Here is a 16,304-nt window from a genome sequence, read left to right on the forward strand (position 1 = left end):
CCATTTTCTCTTTTTACTGGAATATGAATGTGTTTTCTACATCAGAATGTTGTCTCTTACCTCATGTTTCCCAAATGTGCTTGATTGATGAGATTAGGCATGGATTAATCTGTCTTTATCTCGAGGAATTTGACCATTCCGTTTGTTAATTTTGTCCCATTAAGGACCGAGGTTCAGATGACATGGCTGTGCACAGCAGGAAAAAAAAATTGTGTTATTCTTGCCAGCTGTGTAGCTGTTAAAGATGAGTCTTCAGGATGAAGAAGGGGGAAAAAATGGGAGGGGAGGGAGAGCAACACTCATTTGGCTCCGCCAGTGTGATTGAAAATGCCAAAATTCAGGAGGTAACTCTCCAAACCCTTCTGTCCGACTCAACATCACAATCAGATTTGCTTTCTTCTGCTTTTCTTTTGAGAGCCAGTTTGGTGTAGTGGTTAAGGCACCAGGCTGGAAACCAGAAGAATGTAAGTTCTAGTCCTGCCTTAGGCACAAAGCCAGCTGGGTGACCTTGGGCCAGTCACTCTCTCTTAGCCCTAGGAAGGAGGCAATGGCAAACCACTTCAGAAAAACCTTGCCAAGAAAACTGCAGGGACTTGTCCAGGCAGTCTCCAAGAATCAGACACAATTGAACAAATAAAAAAAAAATTTTTTTTGCTTTAAAAAAAAAAATCAAACCAAAACCCTTGTGTTCTTTCTATCCACATTAAGAAGAACTTTGCACATTGTGCTGGAAGAAACCATAACGTTCTCATCCATCACTTAGTGGAATTCTTTGAAAATAGAGCAGATTGTCCATGCAACTTGCTGGTAGTTCAGTGTGAGAAATTAATGGCTATCTAGCTAAAGCAGGGCTTCTCAACCAGGTTCCGTGGAGCCCTAAGGATCCCCAAGAGGTCACTAAGGGTTCCCTGGGAGATCATGATTTATTTAAAAAATTATTTCCAATTTGGGCAACTTCACATTCAAGAGGTAAGTTTCATTCTTTATTTTTAGTTGAAGAACACTGTTAATGTATACATACAGGCCTACACATGAAACAAATATAATAGTTTTGTAACTTCCAGCCTATATTTGAGCCTGAATATGCAGGGGTTCCCCCTGCCCTGAAAAATATTTCAAGGATTCCTCCAGGGTCAAAAGGTTGAGAAAGGCTGAGCTGAAGAAAGGCTGAGCTGAGCAGGGGAAGCACACAACAGCCTTACAAACAGCTTTTTGTAACAGAGGCTTGTTCTCAGAACTCCCAATTCGGCAAGAGAGAAAAAGCACCCTGACAGACGATGGGGATCTATGCATCAGCATCTGGTTCCCAGATTCACCCAATGTGAACATCCATTTCTCTCTATCAGTCGGTTGCAGAACTGAGCCCATGGCCAACTTTTTGTTGGTGCACTTGCAAAGAAGATTCAGAAAAGAGCTTTTCTGTGCATGGGTAAAATGCCATCAAATAATTCAGAGGCCATCGATTTGACCTGAAATTGGCAACCCAATTCAGTTCAGAGATTCAGATTCAGTCAGGAGACTAATTAAATGCACATTGTTGTGAATTGCGTCCTCAACAGCCACTTTGTGTTTTAGCTGGTCTTGATATTTTTTTATATTGTATTTATATTGTATTTTTAATCTTTGTTAGCAGTCCAGAGTTGCATTAGTGAGATGGGTGGCCATATAAATCAGTATAAACCAATGCATAAATAAACATCAGATATTCAAGCATTAAATAGAAATATAACCAAAGTGGTAGACATATATGTCCCCTAGGCATTGTTAGAAAACAAAGATACTGCGTGTCTGAGATTCATTGTATTGTTTAGAAATGTACCAACCTGCCTCCCAAAATACAAAAAGAAACTAGACTAACAGGGAGCATTCTGGACAGCTAGAAAGGTTTTAATGTGGGAGAGGTCTCCTGAGATTCTGCACAATACCATCCAATGTAGGGGTTGACTGGAAAGGGACCTTGGAGATCACCTAATCCAACCCCTTGCCCTGTGCATCTAGGAATTCCCTACTGTAGCGGTAGCCTCTTTAAGCCTGCTGTTTTGAGATGTGAAATGTTTGATTCAACAACCTGAAGAAAACCTTGAAAATAGTCAACTGTCATGGCAATAAAGTCATCCAAGTACTGTCTTCTCCTCTAAGACAGAAGTTGTTCGCTGCCCCCTTTCTTTCTTGCTTCTTTCCAAAACATTCTGCAGCTGCCCTTTTGAAGGGTGTTGTTTGCACTCAATACAGTGAGTGAGTGAGCATATGTACCATGTACGACATGCTTGAGCTATATACTCCATGCCACACTAAAGCTCTTACCATCAAACAGATCCAGTGGAAAGGCTGGTTTCAGCGAGCTGGCTTTCATGTTTCGAGAAGCAGGCAGGAACCCTCCCCAGCCTGCGATTCTGCCCCAAAGAAACAACAACAACAACTCCTCTCTGTCTTGTCTAAATATCATGCAGTTGGCTCTGCAATATAACCATGGAAATGAAGTCTTCAGCCAAGTATGAAACCACTGAAGCTTCTGGAAGTTGATCTGAAATCACTGAAATCTGGGGCTAATATACAGCCTCCTCATTTTCCTCTGGTGGCTTTTATTGAGGGCTCTTCCAGCTCCAATGGCCTATTCAAATTCTCCCACAAATTTGCAGGCAAAGAAATTGGGCGGATCCTTTTTCTGAATTTCTCCAGGGGAACAAAAGATTCTTGGACAAATTTATCAAGAGACCCCAACAGTAATCCAGTAGTAAACATTGTCTTGTCTTGCTTCTGTTGGGATTTAACTGAATATTGGAAGCCCGGAAGGCTGCAGACTGCAGGAGAGAGAATTATAGGATGAATGACAGGAGATGCACAATGTTGGGCCAGTTTCCAATTAAATCAGTGTAAGAATACCACCCTCCAGCAATAAGGGTTTCACTTCAATTCTCTCCAAATTCTAACACAGATTGTGTCAAGGTCAGTCTCACTTTGCAATAAGACACAGACTCACTTAATGGGTATTAAGGATTTCTGGTTTATTGGAATGATGGCTGACAGAACGAAAAATGGGAACGGGGGGTGTGGTGTGGAGGTGCCCCTTTTATACCCTCTCGTAGGGCCCCGGGCTCCTCCACCCTTCATTGTCCCAATCCCTCTTGATGGGATCCTTGATGGCTGCATGGGCGTTTTCCCGGTGTCTTCCTTTGTCCCCTCGAATCGGGAGTGTCCTCCAGGACACCAGGTGCGGCTTATCTCTGCTCGTCCCGATGTCCTCCTTTTCAGCCGTCTATGGGTTCATGGGTGTGGGTGCTTTGGGTGCTTGTTTTAATCCCTGGTTTAATTATCTTCTTCCTCTATTCCTTAATGATCATGATCTACGTTGTGAGGCTCTTTTGTGCCTTGCAACGAGGTCATGACATGCTGCCCCCCAAATATGTCTTTATGGTGCTGGTTTCTCTGGGTATGCCTCATGGAACTGTCTAGCTAGTTGTCTTGCCATGACATGTTGTGCCTGGACCCACTCTGGGTGTGGGAAATGTTTCCATTTAACGAGGTATTGCAGCTTACCTCTTTGCTTTCTTGAGTCCAGTATCTCTTTTACTTCAAAATGCTGTTGGTTGTCTATCATTACAGGTGGGGGCGGAGGTTCTTCCGTATGCCATTTGGATGTGCTTGTTGGTTTCAGTAGTGCACAGTGAAATACTGGGTGGACCCGTCTCAAGTTGTGGGGCAGTTCCAGTTTGAAAGTAACTGGATTGATTACCTGTGTGATTTTGAAGGGTCCGATGAATTTCGGTGCCAGTTTCTTCGAGGGTTATGAGGTTTTTATGAACTTAGTGGAGAGGTAGACCCTATCTCCCACTTTGTAGTTCGGTGCCTCTGCCCTGTGGTTGTCCGCATATTTTTTGTACGTGGTTGTGCGTCTGCTAGGGCCGTTTGGATGATTGGCCAGGTTGTTGCTAGCTGTGCCGCCCAGTCGTCTGGTGAGCAGGGCGGGGTTTCAGGTTGCGGCAGTTCTGGTATCGGTACAAAGTCCCTTCTGTAGACCACCTTAAATGGGGTGTGGCCAGTGCTCTGATGTACCGCATTATTATAGGCTACCTCTGCGAAAGGTAGTAGGTCTACCCAGTTGTCCTGTTGGTAATTTATGAATGCCCTCAGGAACTGTTCCAATGTTGAGTTTAGGATCTCTGTAGATCCGTCCGTGTGTGGATGCCACGCAGTGGACAGTGCTTGCTTGGTCCCGATTAGTTTTAAAAATTCCCGCCAAAACTTTGACGTGAACTCTGTCGGTCACCAACCTGTAGGGGGCGCCATGAATCCTGTATATGTGTGTTAGGAACAAGCGTGCCAGTTGTTGTGCGGAGTGGATGATTGCGCACAGGATGAAGTGTGCCTGCTTTGAGAAATAGTCTTTTACCACCCATATCACTGTTTTCCTTTGGCTGGGTGGGAGGTCCACAATAAAATCCATGGAAATTTCTTCCCATGGGCGGGAGGGGCTGGCTACTGGCTGCAGCAGCCCTTGGGGTTTTCCCCCTTTCCGTTTGGTGGTGGCACATGTGGGGCAGTTGGCCATGTAGTCTTTCACGTCTTTTCTGAGGTTTGGCCACCAAAATTGCCTCCTCGTTAGGTGAAGGGTTTTTACGAACCCAAAATGTCCCGCAGTCTTGTCACCGTGCGATCTGTGTAAGATTTCCCCCCGCAATGATTCTGGCACGTACAAGGCTTTCTCTTTCCAGGCGATGCTGTCCTTGATAGATACATGGTGTCGGTTGTTTTGCAACCATGTATCTGTTTGTAGTGCTTGTGTGAGTCTTTGTTGCCAGTTCGGTGAAATTGAACGGCGGCTCCGATCGTTCCCTGTTGTTCGTGCTGGCGTGCGCTGATTCCTTGTCTGGCTGTGCATGACAGCTGGGCAGCCCAGCTGTTTCTCGGTCCATACTGTCCCCACGATGTCGGAGGCTTGCATGTCGTCCTGTGGCTGTTGGGAGAGGGCATCCGCCAGGAAGTTCTTCTTGCCCGGTATGAATTTCAGCGTGAAATTGAACCGGCTGAAGAACTGAGCCCAACGCACCTGCTTAGGGCTGAGCCGTTTTGGCGTGCTGAGTGCCTCCAGGTTCTTGTGGTCCGTCCAAACTTCGAAGGGGCAAGTGGCCCCTTCCAGCAGGTGCCTCCACGTTTCCAGAGCTGTCTTTACTGCGAACGCCTCCTTTTCCCATATATGCCATCTCCGCTCTGTTTCAGAGAATTTGCGGGAAAGGTAGGCGCAGGGTTTTAGGTGGTTTTCGGAGTCCCTTTGGAGCAGGATGGCTCCGATGGAAAAGTCGGAGGCATCTGCCTGCACCACAAAAGACTTGGTGGGGTCGGGGTGTTGTAGCACTGGCTCAGCTGTGAAGAGGTTTTTTAGTCTCTTGAATGCCGTTTGACAATCAGCTGTCCAGTTTAGTAGCGCCCCCGGGTTTCTTGATTTGCGCGTGTCCCCCAAGCCCTTAGTCTTAAGTAGGTTAGTTAGGGGTAAAATAGTCTCTGCCAGCTTTGGCGTGAACCCCCTGTAGAAGTTAGTGAATCCGAGGAGGCTTTGAAGTTGTCTACTCGTGCGTGGGCGCTCCCACGCCAGTATGGCTTGGACCTTGCTTGGGTCCATTTCTATTCCTTTAGCTGAAATTCTATACCCTAGATAATCAATTTGTTTCTTGTGAAACTCGCACTTGGAGAGCTTGACAAACAGCTCTGCCTTGCGGAGTTTCCTGAGCACTTCTTTTACCAAGCGTTCGTGCTCACGTTCCGTTTCCGTGTAGATTAATACATCGTCGAGGTAAACCAAAACCCCCTTAAAAAGGTGGTCGCGCAGGACCTCATTAATTAACTGCATAAATACCCCCGGTGCTCCTGCCAGTCCGAATGGGAGCACCTTATATTGAAACGCCCCCAATGGGCAGTTGAAAGCAGTTTTCCATTCATCCCCCTCCCGTATCCGTATGTGGTAATAGGCTTCCCTTATGTCCAGTTTAGAGAATACCTTACCCTTTGCCAGGTGGGACAAGATGTCCTTTATTAAGGGTAGGGGGTATTTATTTGAAATGCTTGCTGCGTTTAATCCGCGGTAATCTGTACAGAGCCGCAGTGACCCGTCCTTTTTCTCACGAAAGAGGACTGGCGCTCCTACTGGAGAGTTTGCAGGCTCGATAAAACCTCTTGCCAAGTTTTTGTCCACAAAGTCCCTTAATGCTGCCAGCTCCCGCTGGGTCATGGCATATATTTTGGGTTTGGGTAGGGGTACCCCCGGGACCAGTTCAATGGTACAGTCCGTTTTCCTGTGGGGGGGGGAGTTTGTCCGCCTCTTTCTTGCCGAAGACGGCGAAGTCCGCATATTTGGTTGGCAGTCCCTCTGGCAGTGCCGTCTCTCTGTGCTCTGCAGTCGTCGTTGCCCCCCCCATGGCCGCTCAGGGGACCCTGTTCCCTGAAGGTGCTTGATAACACCCGTCAACAAACTTAATCTCTCTGGTTTTCCAGTTGAGGACTGGGTTTTGCTGCACGAGCCATGGGATCCCCAGTATGTAGGGGTTGCCCCACCGGTGCCACGATGAAAGCCAATTTTTCCTCGTGGCTGCTGAGCCTTAGCACGGTTTCTCCAGTGTATTGGGTGACCAGGCCCCCTCCCGCTGCAGATCCATCGAGCTGCGTGAACACCAATTGGTGCTGAAGTGGATAGCAGCGGAGGTTAAGCGCGGCTGCCAGGTCTGGGTGCATTAGGCTTTTGGAGCAGCCCGAGTCAATTAGTGCCCAGACCTTTTCAGTCTTATCCCCATGGGTGAGGGTGACATGGACGTAGAGGGTGGGGCATTCCTCACTCACCCCTTTGTCATTGCGCCTGTCACTGTCCTCCACCTGTCCTTCGGCGCCCCTTAGGCCAGGTGGTTGTCGTTTTCCATCGGCTCGTTGGGATTGCTTCCCTCCTCCTCTGAGCTGTAGGGGAAGTGTCTGGCTCGGTACTCCCCCTTCGCTGCTGGTCGCTTTCTTGGCGCTGGGGTTGGTGTGGTTTGTGCCCTTGTGCTCTCTCTGGGTGTCGTTTTGGGGCATGCTGCTGCCTTATGGTCTTCCTTGCCGCACGTGAAGCACTGCCCTTTGGCGAAGCGCCGGTCCCGTTCCTCCTTCCATGGTTGGGGTCTCACCTTCCCCTGCCTTGCAGCTGTGCGTGGGGGTCTCGCTGCCTCCGTCTGCTGCGTTTCCCTCTTGGCGTGGAGGAACGTGTCGTGGGCGTCCTCTGCTTCCCCCGCCAGCCAGATCCATTCCGTCAGGGAGTTGGGATTGTCGCGGCAGAGTGCCCACCAGAGAACGTTTAAGTTGAGTCCTTGTTTGAATTTCTCAATCAGAGTCGATTGAGACCAGGTGTCCACTTTTCCGGCTAGGGCTTGAAACTCCATGGCATACTCTGCCACGGAGCGCTGGCTTTGTCTGAGTGTTTTCAGCACCCTTTTCGCTTTTTCTTGCTCCAGGGGGTCCCTGAAGTGCAGCTCCAGCGCCTGCAGGAATTCTGTGCTGTCCTGCAGCGCCCGGGTGCCTGATTGGCACAGCTGGACGTACCAATCGGTGGCCCGACCTTTTAGCTTTATGGCCAGGGCATTCACTTTGCCCCTTTCAGTTCTGAAACAGGGACCCCATTCCTCGAGGTAGTACCTCGCGTTCGTCAGGAAAAAGGAGAGTTTAGAGGGGTCCCCGTCAAACTTTATGCCAAAGTCCTTGGCAGCTGTTCTGGTTTGGCTCCGGGTGCCCTCTGGGGCATGCAGCGGGCTCCACGGGGGCTGATGCGGGTCGGATTGTCTCCAGTCCTCTTGCGGTGTTTGTGTGTCTCTCTGGGTCTCCTCGCAAGTCCGTCGACCCGTCGCCCGGGGTGGCGGGACGTTCTCCCTCGGGTGGGCTCCTGGAGCCAGGCTCCACTGTCGCTGCCGCCGTACGCCGAGTCATCCCTCCGCCTCTCCGGGTGCGCCTCCAGTCGTCGGGTGGGTTCCTGGGACCGGGCTCCGCCGCCGCTGCCATTGCTGCCGCCGAGGTCGTCCCGCCGCCTCTCGTCCGGGCGCGCCTCCGATCGGTGGGTGGGCTCCTGGGGTCGGGCTCCGCCGTAGTCGCCACCGTCCGCTGGGTATCCGCTCCGTCTCTTGTCCCGGTGCGCCTCCGGTCGTCGGGTGGGCTCCTTGGGCCGGGCTCCGCCGTCGCCGCCACCGCGCTCGCCCCGCCGCCTCTCATCCGGGGGTGCCTCCGCGCTGCCGCCGCCGCGGAGTCCCTACGCTGCCGTCAGCTGTTGTAGCATCAGCCGTATCGCCTGCACCCCTTCCTCCAGTGTGTCGAGCCTTGCCGCTGTCTGTGACCTCCCGCTGGGGTGCTCGCCATTCTGCTCGCCCTCGCTGTTGGTCATCGTGGAGGACGGACCTTCCCTTGGACCCTCCGTGGTGCCAGGCGCTCCCTCGCCTCCGTGTGCCCTGGGTGGCGGTTCGTCTCGCGCTTCCTCCGGGGTTGCCTGCAAGCCTGGAGAGGGTCCCCTCATCTCGCCCCCGGTGGCCCGCGGGCTCCGGGGCGCCGGGGTGGTTCCCTCCCTCTCCGCTTCCCCCGAGCTGGATCCCATACTAACCGGGGCGTTACACCGCCCGGACCTCAGCCACATCCCGCCCGGGGGGAGCGGGGCTTTGTCGCCGGGTGCCGAAGGGTTGCGCTGCCTCGCTCCGTGGGTTTCCATACCTAGCTGGGTCCCTCACAAGCTTGTTGGATAGGTGCTAGGTAAAAATTTTTTGGGGGTTCCCATTTTTATGTCAAGGTCAGTCTCACTTCGCAATAAGACACAGACTCACTTAATGGGTATTAAGGATTTCTGGTTTATTGGTATGATGGCTGACAGAACGAAAAACGAGAACGGAGGGTGTGGTGTGGAGGTGCCCCTTTTATACCCTCTGGTAGGGCCCCGGGCTCCTCCACCCTTCATTGTCCCAATCCCTCTTGATGGGATCCTTGATGGCTGTATGGGCGTTTTCCCGGTGTCTTCCTTTGTCCCCTCGAATCGGGAGTGTCCTCCAGGGCACCAGGTGCGGCTTATCTCTGCTCGTCCCGATGTCCTCCTTTTCAGCTGTCTATGGGTTCATGGGTGTGGGTGCTTTGGGTGCTTGTTTTAATCCCTGGTTTAATTATCTTCTTCCTCTATTCCTTAATGATCATGATCTACATTGTGAGGCTCTTTTGTGCCTTGCAACGAGGTCATGACAGATTGTCTTTAATCAAACTGAAATAAGCAGTGGAAGAAAGTAGTACAGGATAATTCCTCTGCCTAACACTACTCACAACTTTCTACAGATACGGAAAGAAATAGGTGTGTACAGAACAGTTTCTGTGTTTGACAGGCTTGGTATAAGAGAGCTGGACATCCCGTACTTGCCTCATTATGTGCCTTCTGCAAGTTACAGAAGCTCCAGTGACTGGACTCCTGTGACCTGCACCAGATTTGAATTCTGGGATGGCCCCTGGCCTGACTCTGAAAGGTGCCACTGGTGCCAACCTTTCCTGGGACTTGTCCCAGGAAAACGCTGGTGCCCATGCACACATACCATTAATAGAAGTGTGGTCTCCTTATCACAGCTTTAAGGCAACCAGTCTGGGAACAGTGCTGTTACATGCTCCTTGAAAGTAGTTGATAAACCTCCTAGCCTCTTAATCTCCAGCCAGAATAGAATTGTTCACCAACACTAGAGAAGTGTAGAAAGGGCATTCACTATTATTTCACCCTGAATATGCACTTAATTGGTGCTGCTTCAGTTCTTGTTCCTTCTTTGGGATTTTACCCAGCCTATCAGCACCCAAGTGACCTTGTCACCGTTTGGACGCGAGCAAGACAATGTTCAGCCCTTCCAAGGCAGGCCAAGTCAAGAAATAGGCACAGCAGAGATTCCAAGAATGCTCTTTACTGGAATCAGGTGGAATATCAGCATCTCCAAAGCCTGTCCAGGTTTCGGTCCCATCTTATACTGAACAAAATCAAGGCAGGATTTTTTGAATTTCTTTCTCACACTTCCCTCTATCTCAGGACTGGGAAATCTCTTTTCCAAATCCCTCCTTAATGGCTTGCTCATATCTTCCCAAGGGCAGCTCTAAACCTATTTACAGGTAGTGCTGGAATGAGAGAGCAGAATACCAGGGTGTAAGTACGATGCAGGAGATGAAAAACAGCCCAGAAGAAAGCATGGATAAACTACACATACGGTTGCCAAGAGAAACTGCGCAGACAGGTCGCTTAACTCCCAGGGGTATCTTTACTTTTCTGCCATCCTTAAAAGAATGTCATCAAGTCCAAAGGCAGATGTGAAGCTGTGTTTGAAAGAGCAATCGCTACATGGTTCTGGCAACAAATGCCTCATGGTTAACCTGTGCAATGTTTGGACAGAGCACATGGGAGAGTGTCAGCAACAGAATGAGAGAAAAAACACAGATGATAATCTAATCACCATGTGGGAGAAAGCTCTGGTTTGAACAGGTCTGTGTTCAATGTTCTTTAGCTTGGGTCTTTCTTTGAAAGCATCGCCTGTTATACAGCCCCACTGATTGCCAAATATTCTTGAACATACTCTTTCCAAATGCTCGGGTAACTTTTGTGCTGTGTATTGATCTCTTACTTGCTCAAAGGCTGCCTTCACTGGTACTGTTTCTCACTGATAGAAAAGCTAGTTTGGCTATTGAATTAGGTGGGCATTTTTCAGTGGTATTGTATATCTGTAGGGAAAAAATAGCTTTATTGTTATTAGTGGCCTGGAGCACATGCGTGTTATAGTTCATCACAAAATAAAGCTCCACTTAGGACACAACAGGCTAGATGCTTCATAAAATCATAAGTCAACAAAATATACTGATTATAGTATCACAGCAAAAATAAACAGGCTTGGTGTCCAAAGAGGAAGATCAGGTGTCATCTCCCCAGCTACTGATATTGAGTGATTTCCATGTCACTAAACCATGCAGCATGTCAGGGCTGCAGCCAACAGGCAATGTGATTTCAATGTCACAAATGACAAGTTCAGTCCTGCTTTCTTTCCCATCTGTTGGGATTACATCTGGAGGGAAATGACTGGAAAGGGCTAGTGCAAGTCCCCAAAATCAATTATGCCTGCTGGATTTTTCCACTTTGATTTGCACAGGTTTCCCATTGCCTAGTAGTTTGATTTTCTGATGTCACTGGGAAACTTAGGAATAAGGATGTTAATATAGTTGCTCTGTGTCCTGAAATTCCATTCAGTATAAAATGCCCTGGAGATACCTCATGAGTTTCCTGTGCTCAGTAACAGCATCCTTGGTATCAGTAATTATAGTCATACTAATGGTTATGTTCATATGATTTATATCTTTATCCATCATGTTTTTATTTCTCTTCTAAATGGGCCCTTACTGGTGTGATGAACTTTCATTGTAAACAAATGCATTTTGTGGATGAAATAAAACAATACTCTGAATGTGGGGGGGGGGGTTAATTACTAAAATCAGCTCAGAGTCATTAAAACACCAAAGTGGCAATACATAACTAAACTGAATTGTCACTAAAAGCCTTACAAATGATACATACTTTGTATGGCTGTACAGTAATGGATAGAAGCTAACCTGTCAGGACTGGCTCCCTAAAATACATGATCTCTATTGTAGAATGCATTTTTATTTATTTCAGTAATCTCACTGGATTGGTATTCTTTCAGTAATCCCCTTGAAATAGCATGTCTCAAAAAGAGCTCCAAATGAAACCATGGTTGCCATTGCATTTCATTGAAGGACCCTGTCCTTCACGCTTACCACTCTTGTTCCAAATGGTAAAAGGACCAGGACCAGGATCTCTATTAAATAGTCATTAGAAATGATGATGTGTTTTAGATCTCATATGATCAAAAGCAGCCATTGGCAGCACTGGCAGGAGGATTATGGGAGCTGTAGTCTCATATGTCTGGAGAACACCTAGTGAGTAAAGGTTGTCTTAGAGGCATTGCCACCACTCCTTCAGTGGAGTCAGTCTTGGGCAGGCAGTCACCTTGGTTCATGATGACTTGCTGAGGGAAAATTTGGCAAACCACCCATTTACTTCAATGGGATTTGAACTGAACTCTGTGAATCAGACTTGAATGTTGTCTTTTCTGCTTCCTTAATGACAGCTCTTTTTTGGTAAGGTCATGACAAGCATTTTTAAACTATCCTCCATTCAGTCAACATCTCTAATAGAGTTTCCAAAGCAACAATTGGGTTTTGTTTCCATTACATTATGTTCTAGATTGGGGGAGGGGAGAGGGAGAGGTGGAGACAGGGAAAGATCTGCATTGACCTTGCATTGCAGAATTTGTTCTCTTTTGAAAAGCATCCTAGAAATAGTGTATTCACCTCTTCCTGAAAGATTCAGGGTATATAATATTTATGGAGGAAGAGAACAGACATTTTGTCCCACAATTATTTGCCACTGTGTTCCTGTTCTTTACAAAATTTTCCACTTCCATGAAACTTCTGTGCAAATGTCCAATGAGTTGTTCTAAAACTTTTTATTAAAATTGCTAGAGCTACAAATGAACTTGCTGGGAACTTAAAGGGGCTGTGTGGTAGTATACATGGTGAATTTGGAAGACCACTTTCTCCCAGAAGGAGAGGGAACAGCCATGTCTGGGTTGATTTCAGATGTGATGCCATAGCCCATCCCAAGCCTGAAGCCTGAGATTCAAAAGTTGTGAGTCCTGGACAGGCTTAAACTATTCTTAAAAGAGTTACAGTCAGAGGATGCTAGACAGGAGCTCTTAACAGCAGCCTGATGCAGCACTGATCTAGAACAGTTGTCCTTTTTACTATCTCAGTGGAATATATTGGCAGGTTCCATAAAATGTCTAATCTCTATTGTAGATGGTGTCTTCATTGCTGTAACCCCTCTGGATTGCTATTCCTTCTAGTGCATGCATTACAATTTTGAGGACCACTTTGCTTTTCTGTCTTAGTCGGCTGTTTCAGAGTAGAAAAGGTAAAGGTTTCCCTTGACACTAAGTCCAGTCGTGTCCGACTCTAGGGGGCGGTGCTCATCTCTGTTTCAAAGCCGAAGAGCCCACGTTTGTCCGTAGACACTTCCGTGGTCATGTGGCCGGCATGACTAAACGGAACACCGTTACCTGCCTGCCGAAGCGGTACCTATTAATCTACTCACATTTGCATGTTTTCGAACTGCTAGGTTGGCAGGACCTGGGACTGGCAACAGGAGCTCACCCTGTCATGCGGATTTGAACCGCTGACCTTCCGATCAGCAAGCTCAGCAGCTCAGCGGTTTAACCCGCAGTGCCACCGTGTCCCCTTTTTTTTGTTTCAGAGTACTTAGAAGGATATCTTGCTTCATAAACTGTCATCTGAAATGGGTGGAAGAGTTGCGGCTTTTGAGTTTTCTATATGTACAATAAAAAAATAATTGATTGGCTACAACTTTATCCTCTACCCACAAGATGGCAATTTCATCTTGAATAGCTGCCTTTCTATGGGCTAAAGATATATGTAAAAGGTAAAGGTAAAGGTTTCCCTTGACATGAAGTCCAGTTGTGTCTGACTCTAGGGGCGGTGCTCATCTCCGTTTCAAAGCCGAAGAGCCGGCGTTTGTCCGTAGACACTTCCTCCGTGGTCATGTGGCTGGCATGACTACACGGAACACCGTTACCTGCCTGCCGAAGCGGTACCTATTAATCTACTCGCATTTGCATGTTTTCGAACTGCTAGGTTATATATATTTCTTCTACTGACGTTACTTGCCTGACATTATTAATGTTGTCTGGCTTACTGCAATGTTGCAAGAAACTTAGCTTCTGTGCTAAGGATTGCATTATGGGACTTTGTGACCATTTCCCCCAATGATATAATAATAAGCTGTTGTAACCATATAAATATATGAATAGTAATAAATAACATAAAACAAATGAATGTGAAAATGAGATAGAAAACGTGATGCGTTAAAGAGACCTGTATTGTCTTTAACCTGAAATTCTCAATTAAGCAATACATATTCCCATCTTTCTCATCAGTGCTCCCTATATTTATGCACTTGGTCATTATATAGTGATACGTATTGGGGAAGGGAGAGTAAGTCTTGAGCCCAGTGACTAATGGACAGGTCCATGCAGTTTTCTTGGCAATATTGTATTTTTGGAAGTCGTTTACCATTGCCTTTTTCATATGGCTGAGAAAGAGTATCTGGCCCAAAGTCATACAACTGGCTAAGCGAAGGACTAGAACACAGGTGTCCTCACTCCTAGTCCAGCACCTTAACCACTAGACCAAACTGGCTCTCTGTACATGCATTATCTCACTTTTAAATATTCCTGTAAGGCAGGGACAGGCAGAAGGTAGATTCTGGACTCCAAGGCACTTCAGGAGTTTTGTACTAAAAGGAATCTCTGATTAATAGGAGGTAATTGACTCTAGGATGTTCCTGCCTATTTGTACAGGGATTTAACAAAACCACAAGTGAATGCCATCTGTCCACTCCCTAAGGCCAGGCAATGAAACCACATCAAAGTGAGATCTGAACCAAAGAATATCCAGCTGATAAACATTAACTCGCAAGTAGTTTGCTTGAGAGAAGGACTGTATAATAATCCCATGAACTTTTGCAGAAGTGTTGCTCCTGCCAAGGGAATGATGGAGCACCACTCAGTAGCAAAGCACATGCTCTGTGTGCATGCAGTTCCCTGACCAAGACCTAAAAACTCCAAGTCAAAACAAAATTAGGTAGAAGTTGGGTGAAGGGGGGAAACCCTTTTCTGCATGAGACCCTGAAGAGACTTTTCTAGTCAGAGTCAGACTGAATTAATAGACATATAGTCAGGTGGCTTCAATGTTCTTCATAAATCCATGAATTTTCTCCAATGCAGTATCCTCCTTGTGTGATGGATCACACACACACAGACACACAGAATTTTCAGAAGTTTTTGTGCAAACGTCATGCTGGCTGAGAATTTATGAAAGTTGAAGTTCAGCACATCTGGATAGTACCAGATTAGGGAAGGCTGATATTAAAGACTGCAGTTCAGTCCCCATGCTTTCTAGCCATAATGGCTCTTTAAGCTGAGATCATTCTTAGAAAAAGGTTTGTCCCCTCTGCCTCTGCCTCAGTCCCTCCCCTATACCAATAATTTAAACACCTGAAACAGCATTTGAAGCTTATTATCTGCATGATCTAAAATAGTTAAGAGATACATTTAAGGTATCTGAACCCTGTTGATGAAGAGACATGTCTGATAAAGTTAATACAACTAATTTTTAATACATTAATAAAAATTTCACCCATCCTAGGGCTTTCTGAATTAAGAAAAAACACACACATTTAGGTTGCAGTGCTGCATGCACTTTATCTGAGAGTATTAACTCAAGAAGACTTTCTTCCACATGACTCTATAATTGCACTGTTATTTCTATTAAGTAACATTCTTTAATAGTATTTTGGATGTGGCTTTTCTAAATAATTTAATAATTAACTATTATTTAATTTAATAATTAACTAATAAATAAATAATTTCTAAATAACATGAGTATTTGGAGAGAATCTAATCCAGCCATATAAATTGGAGGGCTCCTGGTTTGAGGAGGAGGAGGATAGTTGCTTGGAGTTGGGTAGAAAACTGAATAAATTTAGTAAATAAATAAATAAAATCTTTTTCTCTGCCGCAGGTAAATGGAAGATCTAGAAACACGCAAAGCACACAGGATAGAGCAGATGGTAGCAAAATGGCTGCGTCGATCACGGGATAATTCAGCCAGGTATGCATTTTGATGTATTATATTATTAGCTGGAACAGCAGAGTGCTTCCCTTGGGTGTGAGACGTCATTAAGTAGCTTCTTAGTTGCATAATCTAAAGATTTACTTTGATCTGGTCTTGCCACCCAAAACTCAGCTGACAGTTTTGCAGTGAAGAAGGCCTACGTTGCTTAAGGTGGTCCTTCTCCTCTCTCCTAGGTCAAGTAAAGTAGCAAATTTTTGGACTGTTACTATGTTTTCTAAATGGGATTACTCCTGGAGTTTGTCCCAAGACTGCAACTATTGTGGAATACCACTATGCTCTCTTTTTGGGATGGGTTGCGGTACGGAGAAAATATTATCAATTTTGGCACTGGCTTCTAGTTCCAGGTCAAAGTCTTGGCCCTGAGCTACAAATGTAGGGTGGGATGTCAGTATTACAATAATTAAAGCCAAAGGAGTAAAATGAAACAGAAATAAATGATATTTGTAGTATTGTTTCACAACAATCTGCTGTGAAATGGCAAAGCAAAACTGTATACCTATTTAAGCTGAAGGGGAGGAGGA

At 46.5% G+C, this 16,304-nt stretch overlaps 1 protein-coding gene across 1 annotated transcript in view; it reads left to right on the forward strand.

Annotated features, from left to right (window-relative positions):
• Positions 1–16,304, forward strand: part of FRMPD1 (FERM and PDZ domain containing 1) — an 84,756-nt gene that overhangs the window by 30,370 nt on the left and 38,082 nt on the right. Inside the window, exon 3 of the mRNA XM_063294820.1 lies at positions 15,670–15,759. Within this exon, the coding sequence (XP_063150890.1) occupies positions 15,674–15,759 (86 nt within the window). The 5' untranslated portion in view covers positions 15,670–15,673. The remainder of the gene's footprint in view (positions 1–15,669; positions 15,760–16,304) is intronic.

The sequence above is a fragment of the Candoia aspera genome, chromosome 2 (assembly GCF_035149785.1).
Source record: "Candoia aspera isolate rCanAsp1 chromosome 2, rCanAsp1.hap2, whole genome shotgun sequence".
Lineage (NCBI taxonomy): Eukaryota > Metazoa > Chordata > Lepidosauria > Squamata > Boidae > Candoia > Candoia aspera.